This window comes from Macaca mulatta, chromosome 10, assembly GCF_049350105.2.
Source record: "Macaca mulatta isolate MMU2019108-1 chromosome 10, T2T-MMU8v2.0, whole genome shotgun sequence".
Lineage (NCBI taxonomy): Eukaryota > Metazoa > Chordata > Mammalia > Primates > Cercopithecidae > Macaca > Macaca mulatta.
In genome coordinates, this window is record NC_133415.1 from 914,970 (window position 1) to 933,168 (window position 18,199).

At 55.6% G+C, this 18,199-nt stretch overlaps 2 protein-coding genes across 6 annotated transcripts; both read left to right on the plus strand.

Moving 5' to 3' along the window:
• The first annotated feature begins 10,785 nt into the window (after nucleotides 1–10,785).
• Nucleotides 10,786–12,973, plus strand: CIMAP1B (ciliary microtubule associated protein 1B). 5 transcript variants are annotated; one of them, NM_001194710.1, is given in 7 exon segments: nucleotides 10,790–10,892; nucleotides 11,272–11,414; nucleotides 11,610–11,813; nucleotides 12,088–12,192; nucleotides 12,325–12,446; nucleotides 12,530–12,670; nucleotides 12,822–12,973. In NM_001194710.1, coding segments are annotated over 6 exon segments (762 nt in total). In that variant the 5' UTR covers nucleotides 10,790–10,892; nucleotides 11,272–11,305; the 3' UTR covers nucleotides 12,903–12,973.
• On the plus strand, nucleotides 12,822–17,476 carry TYMP (thymidine phosphorylase). Its single transcript, XM_001112945.5, has 9 exons — nucleotides 12,822–13,827; nucleotides 13,985–14,187; nucleotides 14,614–14,712; nucleotides 15,522–15,651; nucleotides 15,946–16,064; nucleotides 16,491–16,653; nucleotides 16,752–16,982; nucleotides 17,087–17,227; nucleotides 17,310–17,476. Exons 1-9 carry the CDS (start codon nucleotides 13,614–13,616, stop codon nucleotides 17,456–17,458), a joined length of 1,449 nt encoding a protein of 482 aa, XP_001112945.3. The 5' UTR covers nucleotides 12,822–13,613; the 3' UTR covers nucleotides 17,459–17,476.
• Nucleotides 17,477–18,199: the final 723 nt, after the last annotated feature.

Genomic DNA, 18,199 nt, shown 5'->3' on the forward strand with positions numbered 1-18,199 from the left:
CCTAGGAAGAAGAACTAAATCTGTTCTTTGACAAATACATCAACCAATGTCACCGCTGATAAACAAATATTAGCCACTGAGGAAGGGGCGGGAAGGGGCGGGAGGCAGCGCGTCCCCGGGGTGCAAATGCCCTGGAACGCCAAGTGGTGGCTTCAGAACTGGATTAAAATTTGTTTCCGCGAAAGCCTGTAGTCATGTCCGGCGCCGACTGGCGTTTTCTGCCATAAACTGAGAACGCGTCAGGGATGGCTCCGTCGGCAGCGCGCGAGCGCCCCGGGGCCGCGCCTGGAGGATTAACAGCGATTCGCGGGTGAAATGTGAACCCGCAGCCCCCGGGCAAAGCTGGAGACTGCGAGGCCCGGGGAGCGCGAATTTCTCTGCATTTCCGGCTGTGGCCGCAGGAGGAGGCTGGAATCCAAAACGGGCAAAAAAGTGCGACACCGGGGCCGAAGTGTCGGGTCGCCTCGAGGTGTCGGATCACCTGAGGTCAGCAGTTCGAGACCAGCCTGGCTAACACGGAGCAACCCTGTCTTTACCAAAAATACAAAGATTAGCCGCGCGAGGTGGCGAGCGCCTGTAGTCCCAGCTACTCCAGAGGCTGAGGCAGGAGAGTCGCTTGAACCCGGGAAGCAGAGGTTGCAGTGAGCTGAGATCACACCACTGCACTCCAGCCTGGGTGACAGAGCGAGACTCTGCCTCAAAAAAAAAAAAAGAAAAAAAGAAAAGAAAAAAAGACACCAGCAAAGGTTTTTTTTCTATTAATAACTAGGTCCCCCCAACCCCCAAAAAGGAGGATGGTTAAAAGCAGAAAAATAAAGCAAAAAGTAAAGCCTTTTGGCCGGGTGCAGTGGCTCACACCTGTAATCCCAGCACTTTGGGAGGCCGAGGCAGGCAGATCACCTGAGGTCAGGAGTTCAAGACCAGCCTGGCCAACATGGTGAAACCCCTTCTCTACTAAAAGAAAAAAAAAATTAGCTGGGTGTGGTGCCAGACACCTGTAATCCCAGCTACTCAGAAGGCTGAGGCAGGAGAATCGCTTGAACGCAGGAGGTGGAGGTTTCAGTGAGCCAAGATCATGCCACAGCACTCCAGCCTGACCGACAGAGCGAGACTCTGTCTTAAAAAATGAAATAAATTAAGGGCTTTTATATTTCAAAATCTGAAGACAATCACTGTAGTTCAGATAAAATAAAATTTTCATATTATTTTATTATTTTAACATGTTTCATATTATTTTAACGTGTGACATTAGACAATTTCAGAAAGTTGTTTTAGGTGTTGCGCTTCTGTCTTCTTAGGTGTCCTCATCCCTTTTCACCTCAGGAACTCAGCGTCTTCCTCAGCAGCACTTATGAAATCAGCCTAATGCAGTTTCTCAGTAACATGAATTGCAGTAGACCACCGCAACCTTCCGGAAGCTCTCTCAGCTCAGTTCCCATTCTCCCACAGTCTCTTGGTTCTCCTTCTACCTCACCAGTTGCTATTCCTCTGCTTCGCACCCGAAAATGTGCCCGGGGCCTACTGTGGGCCTAGCCAGGCTTGCTTACGTGGTGCAGTTTCCCATGAATGATGCCCAGTCATTACCATGTAACCTGTGGCAAGCCAGCAATATGGCCCTGGTGACAGAAAAAAAAAAACTGCACTAGGACTTGGATGTGGATCTAAGCCATGTTCCTTACCAACAGCATGTTTTGCAACCATGTGTTAAAGAAACATCTGACTCACGACAAAATTTTAAAGGGTTTATTTGAGTAAAAAACAATTTATGAATTGGGGAACACCTGACTGAAAGAGGTTTAGTATTCCAGAGACAAGATATCAAATGCAAGTTTTTATTAGGAAAATGTAGAAGTACAATAAATAAATGATTTGATTGGTTACGGTTATGGAGTTGCTTTCTTTGGCTTATCGTGTTGGAAAGTCAGTATCCGTGATATAATGATAGTTGTTTACTTATGATTGGGTGGGGTTAAAATTTATCTCTGTCTAATGGAAGCATTTATCAGAAACAACTCAGCCAGCCATGGTGGCTTATGCCTATATTCCCAGCACTTTGGTGGGAGGCGGAGGTGGGCAGATCACCTGAGGTCAGGAGTTCAAGAACAGCCTGGTCAACACAGTGAAACCTTGTCTTTACAAAAATACAAAAATTAGCTGGGCGTGATGGCAAGTGCCTGTAATCCCAGCTACTTGGGAGGCTGAGGTGGGAGAATTGCTTGAAACTGGGAGGCAGAGGTTGCAGTGAGTCAAGATTGCGCCATTGCACTCCAGCCTGGGCAACAGGGAAAACTATGTCAAAAAAGAAAAAAAATAAATGACTCATGCCTGTAATCCCAGCACTTTGGGTGTGCGGCTGAGGCAGGGCAGATGACTAGTGTTTGAGACCAGTCTGGGCAACATAGCAAGACTTTGTCTCTACTGAAAAAAAAAACAAACAAAAAAATGGCTCAAGTTAAGTTTCACTTATGTTTTCAATTTAAGCAAGGTTGAAGTCACGAGGCCTAACTTGTTTTGTCTGCTTAGGGATTCTTCAGGCCTGGTCTCCATTTTAATTTACTTGAACAGGCTGGGTGCAGTGGCTCACACCTGTAATCCCAGCACTTTGGGAGGCCAAGGCGGGTGGATCACCTGAGGTCACCAGGCCTGTTGGAGACCAGCCTGGCCAACAATGGAAACCCGTCTCCACTAAAAATACAAAAAAAATTAGCCGGGCGTGGTGGTACTCACCGGTAATCCCACCTACTCAAGAGGCTGAGGCAGGAGAATCGCTGAGCCCAGGAGGCGGAGCTTGTAGTGAGCCAAGATCACGCCACTGCACTCCAGCCTGGGCAACAGAGCGAGACTCCATCTCAAAAAAACAAAACAACAACAACAAAAAAAACACGTATATATACAAAAATTAGCTCAGCGTGGTGGCACGCACCTGTAGTCCCAGCTACTCAGGAGGCTGAGGCAGGAGAATCGCTTGAACCTGGGAGGCAGAGGTTGCAGCGAGCCGAGATTGCACAATTGTACTCCAGCCTGGGTGACAGAGTGAGACTCCATCTCAAAATAAATAAATAAATAAATAAAACTGTCATCTCAGTTTATTTTTCTTGTTGACAAATTGTGTGATGGAGATAATATGAGTTTATTTGATTAACAAAGCTAGGTAGAAAGTCCATTTTTACTAACTCACCAATATTCTTATTTATTAAAGATTAATCAAGCTGCATGCACGTGAAAAGCATTTGGGTTCGTTCCTCTTTTTTCTGAGAAAATACTTCATATAGACACTTGTTTTTCTTTTTCTTTTCTTTTCTTTTTTTTTTTGAGACAGAGTCTCGCTTTGTCCCCCAGACTGGGGTGCAGTGGTTCGATCTTGGCTCACTGCAACGTCCACCTCCCAGGTTCAAGAGATTCTCCTGCCTCAGCCTCCCGAGTAGCTGGGATTACAGGTGCCTGCCACCACGCCCGGCTAATTTTTGTATTTTTAGTAAAGACGGGGTTTCTCCCTGTTAGCCAGGCTGGTCTTGAACTCCTAGTAATCCACCCGCCTTGGTCTCCCAAAGTGCTGGGATTACAGGCGTGAGCCCACCATAAACACTTTTTTTCTCAGGCCAGTGACAAAAATGTCAGAGATAAGTATTTGTCTGTCTAAGAAAATGAGGAGGCATACTGAAGAAATGACTTGATTGGTTCCAGTTATTCAACTTCCTTATTTGGTCTGTCTAGTTGGGAAGTTCCTAGTTACACAATCAAGAATTAACTGGCTGCTTAGGACTGGCTGGGGTTGAGTTTTACTTCTGCTTAACATAACCATTTATCAGAAATGACTCCAGTTAAGTTTCACTTATGTTTTCCATTAAGGCAAGGTTGAGGTCAGTTACAATGCCTAACTGGTTTTGTCTGCTCAGGGATTCTTCAGGCCTGGTCTCTATTTTAATATTTAACCCATGTAAGGTAATTATGCTGGGGTTTCACAGGAATCTATTAGAGTTGGGAAAATTTTTTTTTTTTTTTTTTTTTTTTTTTGAGACGGAGTCTCACGCTGTTGCCCAGGCTGGAGTGCAGTGGCGCGATCTCGGCTCACTGCAAGCTCCGCCTCCCGGGTTCCCGCCATTCTCCTGCCTCAGCCTCCTGAGTAGCTGGGACTACAGGCGCCCGCCACCGCGCCCGGCTAATTTTTTGTATTTTTAGTAGAGACGGGGTTTCACTGTGGTCTCGATCTCCTGACCTTGTGATCCGCCCGCCTCGGCCTCCCAAAGCGCTGGGATTACAGGCTTGAGCCACCGCGCCCGGCCAAGTTGGGAAGATTAAGTCTTCCTGGAATCTGACAGGACCTCACCGCAGATGTCAAATATGAGTCCACCAGCTTAAGGTCCCTGCTGAGGACGGCAGAAACTTGAGAAGCTGCACCCATCAAACATCCCACAAGCTAACTCATGAAAGTTGGCGGAGAGACGCCTGAGCGCTGAGCATCGGAGGCTGTGGCTTGTTTATGATCCATGTATTAGAGTGCTGGTTTCTGCCACTCTCCAGCCCCCGGAGTACTGCAGGGCCCTGGAGCTCTTTACCCACGTGCACACTCTCAGTCGGCAGCAAAGTTTTTGTGCAAAGAGCTGGATTGTGGCTATTTTTGCCTTTGCAGGTCATACAGTCTCTTGCAACTACTCAAGTCAGCCATTGTAACACAAAACTAACTTTAAAAAATAGTAAACAAAAGGATGTAGCTGCGTTCCAATAAAACTTTATTTTTTATTTTTATTTTATCTATTTATTTATCTATCTATTTTATTTATTTATTTATTTATTTATTTATTTATTTATTTGAGACGGAGTCTCGCTCTGTCGCCCAGGCTGGAGTGCAGTGGCATGATCTCAGCTCACAGCAAGCTCCGCCTCCCAGGTTTATGCCATTCTCCTGCCTCAGCCTCCCGAGTAGCTGGGACTACAGGTGCCCACCACTGCGCCCGGCTAATTTTTTGTACTTATTTTTAGTAGAGACGGGGTTTCACCGTGTTAGCCAGCATGGTCTCGATCTCCTGACCTTGTGATCCGCCCGCCTCAGCCTCCCAAAATGTTGGGATTACAGGCGTGAGCCACCGTGCCCGGCCCCAATAAAATTGTATTTACAGAAACAGGCGGTGGCTGGACTTGGTGACCCCTGCACTAAGCGGCCCCATCCATTCCCACGGCTTGCGCACGCCTGGCAGGTCGGCATCTCCGACCTGGACCTCTCCGCTGCGTCTGCCATGAACGTCTTCCCTGGGTGGAAGACGACATCTCAAGCCTGCAGTGCTCACATCAGGACTCTTGATTTTCCACTGCGCTGAATGTGGTCCATCGTGTTCAGCTTCCATTCTCACCTCCTTTTGTTTATTTTCCGGTATTTTAGAACCTAAAATACAAATGAGGCAATACTGTGTTTTACAGATTCAGTTGCAGCCAGAGTTCTGGGCGAGGCTGTTGGAGTCAGTGCAGTTGTGTAAGATGTGAAACGCAGGAAGGACTCCTCGGAGGCCTCCGCCCTGCGCTGAGGCTGCTGGCGGGCAGGGCTGTGGAGACTCAGCCGTTGCTGAGGGAGGCCTGGGCAGCAGGGGCGTGGCCTCAGGATCCCCGCAGGTTCCTGATCTCAGAATCACAGCTACCCAGGTCTCCTCTTAAGCTCAGTAGTCCCAAAGGCCACCTGTCAGCTATTATACCACCAACGCATCCAGTGATTCTATAATATTCCCTATCATAAATCCATTTCTACCTTAAACCCAAGTGGTTCTTGCCTGATACACTCACCCCACCTCTCTCATCTTCGCCTCGGAAAATCTCTATCCTGAGTTAGTTCCAATCAGAAGGGAACAACCACACCAGGAATGTGAACAGGAAAAACATTAACAGAGAATCATTGCCTAGTAAGATGACGTTAACAGCAAGGTCACGAAAAGAGGATGCAAAGGGATTCAGAAGCAGCAAATGCAGAAAGATGCTGCGGGCCGGGCGCGGTGGCTCACGCCTGTAATCCCAGCACTTTGGGAGGCCGAGACGGGTGGATCACGAGGTCAGGAGATCGAGACCATCCTGGCTAACACGGTGAAACCCTGTCTCTACTAAAAATACAAAAAACTAGCCGGGCGAGGTGGCGGGCGCCTGTAGTCCCAGCTACTCGGAAGGCTGAGGCAGGAGAATGGCGTGAACCCGGGAGGCAGAGCTTGCAGTGAGCTGAGATCCGGCCACTGCACTCCAGCCTGGGCGACAGAGAGAGACTCCGTCTCAAAAAAAAAAAAAAAAAAAAAAAAAAAGATGCTGCGATGGCCAGGCTTCAGGAGCAAGGAAGGGCCAGGAATGCAAAGAGCTGCCCCCGCCCAAGGCCCAGCCAAGCTGGTGCATCAAATTAACCATCGCATACAGTTAATATCTAAGAACCTTTTATTCTTTTCCTGTTTTAGAATTTTTTTGACAATTGAACACATTTTTGCATATGAACTTTAAATTTGTGTTTTCCTATTTTTAACATTGGAAATCTAACTGGAATTAAATATTTATATTCATTTGAGGAGTTGTTTGTTGTTTGTGACGGAGTCTCATTCTGTTCCCCAGGCTGGAGTGCAGTGGTGCAATCTTGGCTCACTGCAACCTCCACCTCCTGGGTTCAAGCAATTCTCCTGCCTCAGCCTCCCGAGTAGCTGGGATTACAAGTGCCTGCCACTACGCTCGGTTAATTTTGTATTTTTAGTAGAGATGGGTTTTCATCATGTTGGCCAGGCTGGTCTCCAACTCCTGACCACAAGTGATCTACCTGCCTCGGCCTCCCAAAGTGCTGCGATTACAGGCGTGAGCCACCACACCCAGTCTTGTCTTCCCATCTTGTTCAGAGGATTACTGGTAGGGTAATGAAAATCGAAAAGCTTTAGTCATCTGAACAGGTAACCTTAACTTGTTCTGTTTTATCAAAAATATAATTTAAATCCAACTGTCCTTTTACACACCCATGAATTTATATTATTATGTTTTACTGTTTTTGTTTTTGTTTTTGTTTTTGTTTTGAGACAGAGTTTTGCTCTTGTTGCCCAGGCTGAAGTGCAATGGTGCAATCTCGGCTCACTGCAACCCCCGCCTCCCGGATTCAAGCAATTCTCCTGCTTCAGCCTCCTGAGTAGCTGGGATTACAGGCGTGCACCACCACACCTGGATAATTTTTGTATTTTTAGAAGAGACAGGGTTTCTCCACGTTGGTCAGGTTGGTCTCGAACCCCTGAACTCAGGTGATCCGCCTACCTTGGCCTCCCAAAGTGCTGGGATTACAGGTGTGAGCCACTGCGCCTGGCCTACTGTTTTATAACTAAAATTCTCAAGTGAAAAGCCACAAGATCTTTGTTTTGTCTATGTTTTTATGTCTTTATATCTATATGTGATTTTAATTTACAAAGAGCTCTATTTAATTGGCACAAAGAAAAAAAGCACTTAAATTAAGTAATTTAAGAGCATACAGTTGCCGGGCGCGGTGGCTCACGCCTGTAATCCCAGCACTTTGGGAGGCCGAGGCGGGCGGATCACAAGGTCAGGAGATCGAGACCATCCTGGCTAACATGGTGAAACCCCGTCTCTACTAAAAATAGAAAAAAATTAGCCGGGCGCAGTGGCGGGCGCCTGTAGTCCCAGCTACTCGGGAGGCTGAGGCAGGAGAATGGCGTAAACCCGGGAGGCGGAGCTTGCAGTGAGCTGAGATCCGGCCACTGCACTCCAGCCTGGGAGACAGAGCGAGACTCCGTCTCAAAAAAAAAAAAAAAGAACATACAGTTTATACTATTTTTATACTACATTTAAGAAATATAGGGACAACTACAGTGGCTCACGTCTGTAATCCCTGAACTTTGGGAAGCCAATGCAGGAGAATTGTTTGAAGTCAGTTTGATACCAGCCTGGGCAACAAAGTAAGATCTCATCTCTACAACAACAATAAAAATAGCTGAGTGTCTCTATTAAAATATAGATAGGTAGATAGATAGAATAAAATAAAATAAAATAAAAATAAAATCATTCTGCAAACTGAGTTCATCGTATTACTTTACTCTGTATGATTCTTTGAAAACTCTGCACCTGGCCGGGCGTGGTGGCTCATTCCTGTAATCCCAGCACTTTGGGAGGCCGAGGCTGGTGGATCACGGGGTCAGGAGATCGAGACCATCCTGGCTAACACAGTGAAACCTCGTCTCTACTAAAAATACACACACAAAAAAATTAGCTGGGCATGGTGGCGGGCACCTGTAGTCCCAGCTACTCGGGAGGCTGATGCAGGAGAATGGAGTGAATCCAGGAGGTGGAGCTTGCAGTGAGCCGAGATCGTGCCACTTCACTCCAGCCTGGGCGACAGAGTGAGACTCTATCTCAAAAAACAAAACAAAACAAAACAAAACAAAAAAAACCCTGCACGTGTCAAACCTCCGCAAAAGTACAACTGCTAACCAATAATGTGGGTGCAGCACTTTGATATGACAGCGAACACCTATGAGACTGATACAATGAAAGGCTGACTTAACCCAACAGCTACTCCTTCCAAATTTCCTTCCAGCTGCTCAAATGTGGCTCAAATGGTTTTGACACTGACTTAAAATTGCTGGCCATTCTCCCAACATGGCACCAAATCAACCTGGACAAGAAGGGACAATCAAAACCTACACAGGGCCGGGCGCGGTGGCTCAAGCCTGTAATCCCAGCACTTTGGGAGGCCGAGACGGGCGGATCACGAGTTCAGGAGATCGAGACCATCCTGGCTAACACGGTGAAACCCCGTCTCTACTAAAATACAAAAAAAAAAAAAAAAATTAGCCGGGCGAGGTGGCGGGCGCCTGTACTCCCAGCTACTCGGGAGGCTGAGTCAGGAGAATGGCGTGAACCCGGGAGGCGGGGCTTGCAGTGAGCTGAGATCCGGCCACTGCACTCCAGCCTGGGCAACAGAGCTAGACTCCGTCTCAAAAAAAAAAAAAAACCTACACAGGATGATTGATCAGTGATGTCTTCAGAAAAAAAATTTTTTTTTTGAGACTGAGTCTCTCTTGGTCACCCAGGCTGGAGTGCAATGGCACAATCTTGGCTCACTGCAACCTCCGCTTCCCAGGTTCAAGTGATTCCCTTGCCTCAGTTTCCCAAGTAGCTGCATTACAGATGGTTGCCACCACGCCCAGTTAATTTATGTATTTTTAGTAGAGACGGGGTTTCACCATGTTGGCCAGGCTGGTCTCCAACTCCTGACCTCAGGTGATCCGCCCACCTCAGCCTCCCAAAGTGCCGGGATTACAGGCGGGAGCCACCGCACCTGGCCTCAGAGAAAGATCTTCATCAAAAGGAGGAAATATAAAAATTGCAATAACCCCTTCCTTCTTTAACTAGGTGTCTGAGGAGTTTTGTCTGCGGCTCGTCCTGCTACAGTTTGTAACTTCAGATTATTTCTGACAAGTTTTGATCCACGGTTTTTTAAAAAAGATTTGTCAATTTCAGGCTGGGCGTGGTGGCTCAAGCTTGTAATCCCAGCACTTTGGGAGGCCGAGATGGGCAGATCACGAGGTCAGGAGATCGAGACCATCCTGGCTAACACAGTGAAACCCCATCTCTACTAAAAAATACAAAAAAACTAGCCGGGCGTGGTGGCGGGCACCTGTAGTCCCAGCTACTCGGGAGGCTGAGGCAGGAGAATGGCGTGAACCCGGGAGGCGGAGCTTGCAGTGAGCCGAGATCCCGCCACTGCACTCCAGCCTGGGCGACAGAGTGAGACTCCATCTCAAAAAAAAAAAAAGGTTTGTCAATTTCAAAATATGTGTTTGGTCCTGCTTCCTGTTCTTTCTTTCTTTTTTTTTTTTTGAAACAAGGTCTCACTCTGTCACCCAGGCCAGAGTCTAGTGGTGGGATCGCAGATCACTGCAGGATCCAACTCCCAGACTCAACAGATCCTCCCACCTCAGCCACCGACCCCATAGCTGGGACTACAGGTGTATATCATCTCACTTAGCTAATTTTTAAAGTTTTTTTTGTTGAAATGGGTCTCACTGAGGCCTCACTGGGCCTCAGCCCAGGCTGAGTCTTCTTCCTCCACTTCCTTTTTTTTTCTGAGACAGTGTCTCACTCTGTCACCCAGGCTGGAGTGCAGTGGTGCCATAGTGGCTCACTGCAAGCTCCACCTCCCTGGTTAACGCCATTCTCCTGCCTCAGCCTCCCGAGTGGCTGGGACTACAGGCGCCCGCCACTACGCCCGGCTAATTTTTTGTATTTTTAGTAGAGACGAGGTGTCACCTTGTTAGCCGGGATGATCTCGATCTCCTGACCTCGTGATCCGCCCGCCTCGGCCTCCCAAAGTGCTGGGATTACAGGCGTAAGCCACCGCGCCCGGCCCTCTTCCTTTTTTTTTTTTTTTTTACGTTTTGTTTGCCTAGAATTGTATTTGATTGTAATCAAATCATGTGTCATATCTGTTTTTCAATTTGTATGATTATTTTGTGGCCCAATACATGATTGTTTTTTGCGAATATTTCATGGGCTTAAATAGACAAGAAATTCTCTCTCTACACATAATTAAATGGAGTGTGTGCTTTGCATTATTCAATTCCTTTATTCCCATCCTTGCTTTTGTCTGCAGATTTGCCTAGTTCTAGAATGGGTATACTGAAGCTTGGGTAAGGGTGAGGCCAGCGTTCTAGGGGGCTCAGCCTACTGTCCCACCCGTGCCACAGAATCCACGGAGAGGCCCAGCGGCCGCACTGGGTGGGGGCGAGGGGGGAGGCGGAGCCAGGTTGGGGTGGGTAGGCAGTCAGTGCGGTTGCCAGGAAGCGGGAAAGGGCCACAATGGGGTCTGGGAGGTGGGCGGGGCGGAGCGGGGGTGTCCAGCCACGTCGCTTTGTTTCCCATAACAGGAGCCACCACTACAGGTCAGTGCACCTCGGGGCCTCCCCTCGGGGCACCGGGTCCCCCACACCAGGCCCTCCCCGGGGCACCCTTTCCCAACACTACGAAAATCTCCTGCCCCCACCCCGCCCCCAGGTGATTCCCTTCACCAAGTCTGGGTCTAAACTTGGCCCCCGCGAGCTCACGTCCCTACCTAACCCGCCTGGAGTCCGGGTGATAGTCCTGGACCCGCTGCCGGCCCCACGCCACACACAGCGGGGCAGGAAGCTCGCGTTTGTTTTGCTGGCGCCAGGGATACGGACCAGGCCCCGCCCCACCGCGCGCTAATCCCAGGGTAGTGGGAAAGTGCGCTCCCCAAGAATTTGGGGTGGAGGGGCCGCGGCCACCGCCTTCTGTCCGCAGGTGCTGCGAGCCGTAAGCGACCCCCACCCGCGCTATGGGCTCGGACGCCTGGGTGGGCGTTTGGCGGCCACACCGGCCCCGCGGCCCCATCGCAGCGCACTACGGAGGCCCTGGGCCCAAATACAAGCTGCCGCCCAACACCGGTAGCAGGGGCGGGCCCCGGGATTGAGGGGTGGGACGGTGCCTGGGGGAGGGAAGGGGAAGAGACCAGGGAGGTCTGCGCTCCGGGCTGAACCGAGCCTGCTAGAGGGGAGAGGGGGTCTGTGCCGGGGGAGGGTCCGTGTTCCAGACGGGGGTGGGGGCTGGGCCCGGCCAGGCGCTGACTCGGATGCTCCCAGGCTACGTCCTGCATGACCCGTCGCGGCCCCGCGCCCCCGCCTTCACCTTCGGCGCGCGCCTCCCCACGCAGCAGACGACGTGCGGCCCCGGGCCCGGCCACCTGGTGCCCGCCCGCATGACCGTGCGCGGCCCCGACGGCGCCCCCGCCTACTCCATCTACGGCCGCCCGCGCCGCTCAGCGCCCTTCCTCACTCCCGGACCTGGTCAGGACCCCCGGGACCCTGGCCACCCAACGCCGAACTGCCTCCAGGGAGGCCCACCTGGGAACCCCCCACCTGAACCCCGAGTCCCACTCAGATACCCCAACACCGCATAGTCGGAACCTTCATATCCGGGTCTCAAATCCCAAACCCCGAACCCCACGGGGCTTTGACAAATCGTGGCTCAGATTACCCCCTAGTCCCAGGACCCCATCTCGGGTACCCACCAGGCCCCCCCCCCAGTTCCAGACCCCCACACCCTTGATCCGCCCCGCAGGCAGGTACTTCCCGGAGCGAGCGGGGAACGCGACGTACCCCAGTGCGCCTCGGCACACCATTGCTCCCCGAAACTGGGGTGTCCAGGCGGAGCAGCAGAGCCCAGGTGAGGCCAGAAAGGCCCATCCCAGCACTGTGGGCCTTCCCACTCCAAACCGGGGACCGCCCTCCGGGAGCTGGGACCACCCTGCGCCTGTCCACGGAGACCCACTACCCCCGAGCCCTGCCTCCTCCCCAGGTCCCGGGGCCTATACTGTGCCCTCGCTCTTGGGTCCACGCGTCATCGGCAAAGTCTCCGCCCCAACTTACTCCATCTACGGCCGCAGAGCGGCGGGCAGTTTCTTCGAGGACCTCAGCAAGGTGGGGGAGGGGCCGGGGCGGACGCAGGGGTCCCTGGTCCGCGGCAGCGGAGGCGGCAGCCAGCACCCTCTGCCCTCCCGCAGACCCCAGGCCCATGCGCCTACCACGTCGTGAGCCCGGGGGTCTACAAGTCCCGGGCCCCCCAGTTCACCATGCTGGCGCGGACTTCGCTCCCCCAAGACAACACTCAGAAGCCAGGGCCCGCGGCCTACAACGTGGATCAGGTGGCCTGGAGTCCAGGGTCAAGGGTCAGAGTCAGGGGAGTGGGGAGGGCCTGAGGTCGGAGTGATGGGATCAGGGTTCCCGGGGATCCAGGGGTCCCGGCGCGGAGAGGACGCCGGCCCCGCGAGGTCAGTGGTGTCTCCGGGCCCGCAGCACCGGAAGCCCCGCGGCTGGAGCTTCGGGATCCGACACTCGGACTACCTGGCCCCGCTGGTGACCCACGCGGACACCTGACCTGGCAGGCGGGAGCGGCCCCACACTTGTTTGCTTAAAGTCTGCGAGTCCGCATCGTGTCCGCCTCTCTCTCTCTGCGCGTCCTGGGGCAAGGCCAGGGGCGGAGCCGGGGCTGGGGCCGTGTCCCAACTCCGAACGCAGCGGGGCGGGCCCGGGACTCCAGCGCTGCGCCGCGTCCGAACGTCGAGACCCCACCGAGGGCGGGAGGGGGACTCTCGGGAGCCGCAGACGCCCGAGGCCCACGCCGCGCGGGACCGGCCAGTGGTCACTCCCGCCGACGGCCCCGGGCCCCGACGGCCCGGAAGTCCCGCGTGTCCGGGGGATCGGCAGGGGGGCGGCGCGCGAGGCTCCCCCGGGGCGGTGACTGCTGAGCCCCGCCCGCCAGGCGGCCCCACCCGCCTGCTGTCCTGGGGCGCCGCCGCCCCGCCGCCCGCAGTGGACCGCTGTGCGCGAACCCTACGGTCGCGACCCGAGGCCGAGGCCGGGTACCTGGGCTGGGATCCGGAGCAGGCGGGCGAGGGCAGCCGCCCTGAGCAGGTACGGGAGGGAAGCGGGAGCCAGATACGGACAAGGGCGACACAGACACAGGACCGAGGGGCGGACGCCGGAGAGACACGGGAAAGGGGTCGGGACAAGAGCACGTGGCTCAGACACCGACGCCAGGAGGCCGCAGACCCCGGACGTGTCAGGCATCCCCGCGGGCCCCGAGCGATGGCGGCCTCGATGACGGTGGGAACCGGAGCCCCACCTGCGCCTGGTGACCTCTCCGGGGAAGGGAGCCAGGGACTTCTCGACCCCTCGCCAGAGCCCAAGCAGCTCCCGGAGCTGATCCGCATAAAGCGAGACGGAGGCCGCTTGAGCGAAGCGGACATCAGGGGCTTCGTGGCCGCTGTGGTGAACGGGAGTGCGCAGGGCGCACAGATCGGTGCGTGGGGAGGGTTGGGCGTTCTTGACCCCGACCGGGAGGTCAGCCCAAGAGACTATGGGTCCCTGGGGGTGCGACAGTGCCCTACTACCAGCACCGGCCCCAGGGTGCCCCACTGCTGTGGGCTGCCACCCTCACGGGTACCCCCACATACCAGGGGCCATGCTGATGGCGATCCGACTTCAGGGCATGGATCTGGAGGAGACCTCGGTGCTGACCCAGGCCCTGGCCCAGTCGGGGCAGCAGCTGGAGTGGCCAGAGGCCTGGCACCAGCAGCTTGTGGACAAGCATTCCACAGGGGGTGTAGGCGACAAGGTCAGCCTGGTCCTCGCACCTGCCCTGGCGGCGTGTGGCTGCAAGGTTAGAAACCACCTCCTTCCCAGATGGGAGCCTGTGACCCCACATGCAGCAACCAGGCCATCCACAGGCAGCTCCCAACCTCAGGCTTGGCCCAAAGCCCCCAAGACAGTACCCAGGTTTCTCCCCAGCACAGAGCTTGGGGCCCCTCCGGCTCCAGACCAGGCCCCCTGGAGCAGGAAAAAGATCCACTGATGGAATTCAGACCCCTTTCCCCTTGTTTCCCCTGGGGACGGGTACCAACCTTCTCCCCTACTGACACTTCTCAACCGAGAAAACTTCTTTTCCATTCCCTCACCAGCTGGGCACCCCTATAGGTGCTTAAATACTTTCTAAATCCAGCTGAGGTCCTAGCCAGGGAAGGTGAAGGGATACATGGAGGTGGGGGGAGGGGTACTGTGCAGGGTACTCAGCATCCCTGACCACCAGGTGCCAATGATCAGCGGACGTGGTCTGGGGCACACAGGAGGCACCTTGGATAAGCTGGAGTCTATTCCTGGATTCAATGTCACCCAGAGCCCAGAGCAGGTATGGGGGTGGGGCATGGATCAGTCATTGATCCAGGTTGATGATGGAGACCCTGGCCAGAATCACTAAAGGATCACTGGTGGATCATTAGGGTCATTAATAAGGACACTGGTCAAGGTTACTCATGGGCCTGAGCCAAAATCATCAGTGGAACTTTGATCAGGATCATAAAACAGGGAGTTGATCAAAATTATAGATGGCTGGTGGGGCACGATGGCTCACACCTGTAGTCCCAGCAGTTGGGGAGGCTGAGGAGGGCAGATCCCTTGAACCCAGGCATTCAAAACCAGCCTGGATAACATGGCGAAACCCTGTCTCTACAAAATAAAAAAATTAGCCGCGTGTAGTGGTGCGCACCCGTGGTTCCAGCAACTCAGGAGGCTGAGGCAGGAGGATCACTTGAGTCTGGGAGGTCTAGGCTGCAGTGAGCCGTGATGATGCCACTGCACTCCAGCCTGGGCAAGAGTGAGACCCTGTCCCAGCACTCTGGGAGGCAGAGAGAGGATCGCTTGGGCCCAGTTGGAGACCAGCCTGGGTAATATAGTGAAAACTTCATCTTTAAAAAAAAAAGAAAAAGAAAAAATAAAATAAAGCCCAATGTGGTGGTATGCACCTGCAGTCCCAGCTACTGGGAAGCTGAGGTGGGAGGATCACTCAAGCCCAGGAGGCAAAGGTCTCAATGAGCAGAAATTGTGCCAACTGCACTCCAGCCTGGGCAACAGAGCAACACTCTGTCTTAGGAAAAAAAAAAAAAAAAAGGCTCTGGGCCATTTGCCAGAAGTCACTGAGGATAGGGGATGTTTGACCAGATGCAAGCGCTGCTGGAGCAGGCGGGCTGCTGTATCGTGGGTCAGAGTGAGCAGCTGGTCCCTGCAGACGGAATCCTATATGCAGCCAGAGATGTGACAGCCACCGTGGACAGCCTGCCACTCATCACAGGTGACCTGACTCCATGGCCTGCTTCTGCATGTTACGGGCCCCTGACCTCCAAACTCAAGTCAGGGTCCTCTCGTTAGGAGTTATGTGTCACCTGACCGTGTGCCCCCTTACCCCCATCACAAGATGCCTGACCACCACGTGAGGTGGCCTGATACACAACCCACCAGGTGCTGCCACCCCCATAAGGGACTTGACCCTCAATGCTCAGGGCCCCTGACCCCAAAGTCGGCATCCCCCAAGTCTCCCAAGAAGCTCTAGGTTCTCCATTGTCTCCAACCTCCTCTGCCTCCAAAGCCTCCATCCTCAGTAAGAAGCTCGTGGAGGGGCTGTCTGCTCTGGTGATCGACGTTAAGTTCGGAGGGGCCGCCGTCTTCCCCAATCAGGAGCAGGCCCGGGAGCTGGCAAGGACGCTGGTGAGCGGTGTGGCCTCTTCCTGGGGAAGCGTCTTCATGCGGGCCCAGCCTACCCTTCACCCTTCTCGTCCCCACTGCCTCCCTCCACTCAGCAGTCTTGCCTAACCCCAGTCCCACCCTCTTCTGCCCGAAGTCCCTCCCTCCCTCACGGCCCCCCAACCTGCTATGACTTTAGAGGTCAAGGCTGGCCCAGCCTGGGCCTGGGGAGGCCCTCTGTGGCGTCCCTCTCCTAGGCCAAGTACAAGTTCCTCCTGGCCCCGTGGCGAGGTGTGGCACTTCACTCGTTTCTGTTCCCCACCCCAACCCTTCCCTGACTTCATCCTGGCGGGCTGGCAACCCAGGGTGCAGCAGGGGCTGGAGTTCGACAAAGAATGGGCTGCAGGACGCCCCGCCATGTGGGGTCCGCGCTGAGCCTCGTCTCGGTAGGTTGGTGTGGGAGCCAGTCTAGGGCTTCGGGTCGCGGCAGCGCTGACCGCCATGGACAAGCCCCTGGGCCGCTGCGTGGGCAACGCCCTGGAGGTGGAGGAGGCGCTGCTCTGCATGGACGGCGCAGGCCCGCCAGACTTAAGGGACCTGGTCACCACGCTCGGTGAGGGGGACCGGGCGCAGGGGAGCGGCGGACGGGGGGGTGCTTCCCGCCGGGGCCGCCCTGGCCGGGCCGCGCCTAAGCCCCGTCCCCGCCCGCAGGGGGCGCCCTGCTCTGGCTCAGCGGACACGCGGGGACTCAGGCCCAGGGCGCTGCCCGGGTGGCTGCGGCGCTGGACGACGGCTCGGCCCTTGGCCGCTTCGAGCGGATGCTGGCGGCGCAGGGCGTGGATCCCGGTCTGGCCCGAGCCCTGTGCTCCGGGAGCCCCGCAGAGCGCCGGCAGCTGCTGCCTCGCGCCCAGGAGCAGGAGGAGCTGCTGGCGCCCGCGGATGGTGAGCGTCGGGGGAGTCCTCGTCATCCCGCCTCCGTCATCCCCTTCCCTTCCCGAGCCCCCGCCCCTTCCCGAGCCCGCGCGTCCCAGCCCCTCTCCCCGCAGGCACCGTGGAGCTGGTCCGGGCGCTGCCGCTGGCGCTGGTGCTGCACGAGCTCGGGGCTGGGCGCAGCCGCGCTGGGGAGCCGCTCCGCCTGGGGGTGGGCGCCGAACTGCTGGTCGACGTGGGTCAGAGGCTGCGCCGTGGTGAGCACCGCCCCCGCCCCGCTGCCCCCGCGCCCCCGCCCCGCCCCGGCCGCGCGGCCTCTGACAGCCCCTGGCTCCGCAGGGACACCCTGGCTCCGCGTGCACCGGGACGGCCCCGCGCTCAGCGGCCCGCAGCGCCGCGCCCTGCAGGAGGCACTCGTACTCTCGGACCGCGCGCCCTTCGCGCCCCCCTCGCCCTTCGCCGAGCTCGTTCTGCCGCCGCAGCAATAAAGCTCCTTTGCCGCGAAACTTTGTGGGTGCTTGGCTCGCCCGGGCGGGAGCGAAGGGATCGGGGCCGCGGGGGCGAGGCCGTCTCGGCGAACACGTGACCTGCGGTGGGCTCCGCCTTCCGCGCAAGCGCCGAGAGCGCGTCAGCGGCCGTGCCCGTCTGCGCATGGGCAGCTCCGGGGAACGCCTGCGCCCTGGCTGCGAGCTTGTGGCGCCCACGATACCTGAGCCCGCGAGGAGCCCGCGAGGAGCCCGCGGGGCGGAGCGCAGGGAGCTGGAGGTCGCGCTGCCTCTCGGGGGACTGGTCCACTGACGCGCGGCCCCGCCGCGAGGTGCGGACGCCGGGGCCGGGAGGGAAGGAGGTAGCCCTGGGCACTCGCTGGACTCCAGGGTAGTTTCCCAGCTCCGGCTACTGCGCGGGGCTGGCGGGGGGCACCCCGAGGGCGCGCTGGAGGGAGGAGCGAGGCTGGGGCGCCCGGGGGAGGCTCCCGGCTAGCACCGGTGTTCTCGGTGCGGCCGAGCACAGTTCTAACGCGCTCGCGCGGTTCTTTACGTGGTCCTGGGACCTTTCTGGCCACGAGGGCGTTGGCCTTGGTGGGGAGGGGACAAGCCCAGAACCGCCCGGGCGGAGGGTGCCCTCAGCAGGAGGGGGGGCAGTGACGAGGAGTCCTGAGACCTCCACCTAGCAAACCTTCCGGGGGGGCCCGTGGGAAAGGCGCAAAGGTCACCAACGCAAAGGCAGAG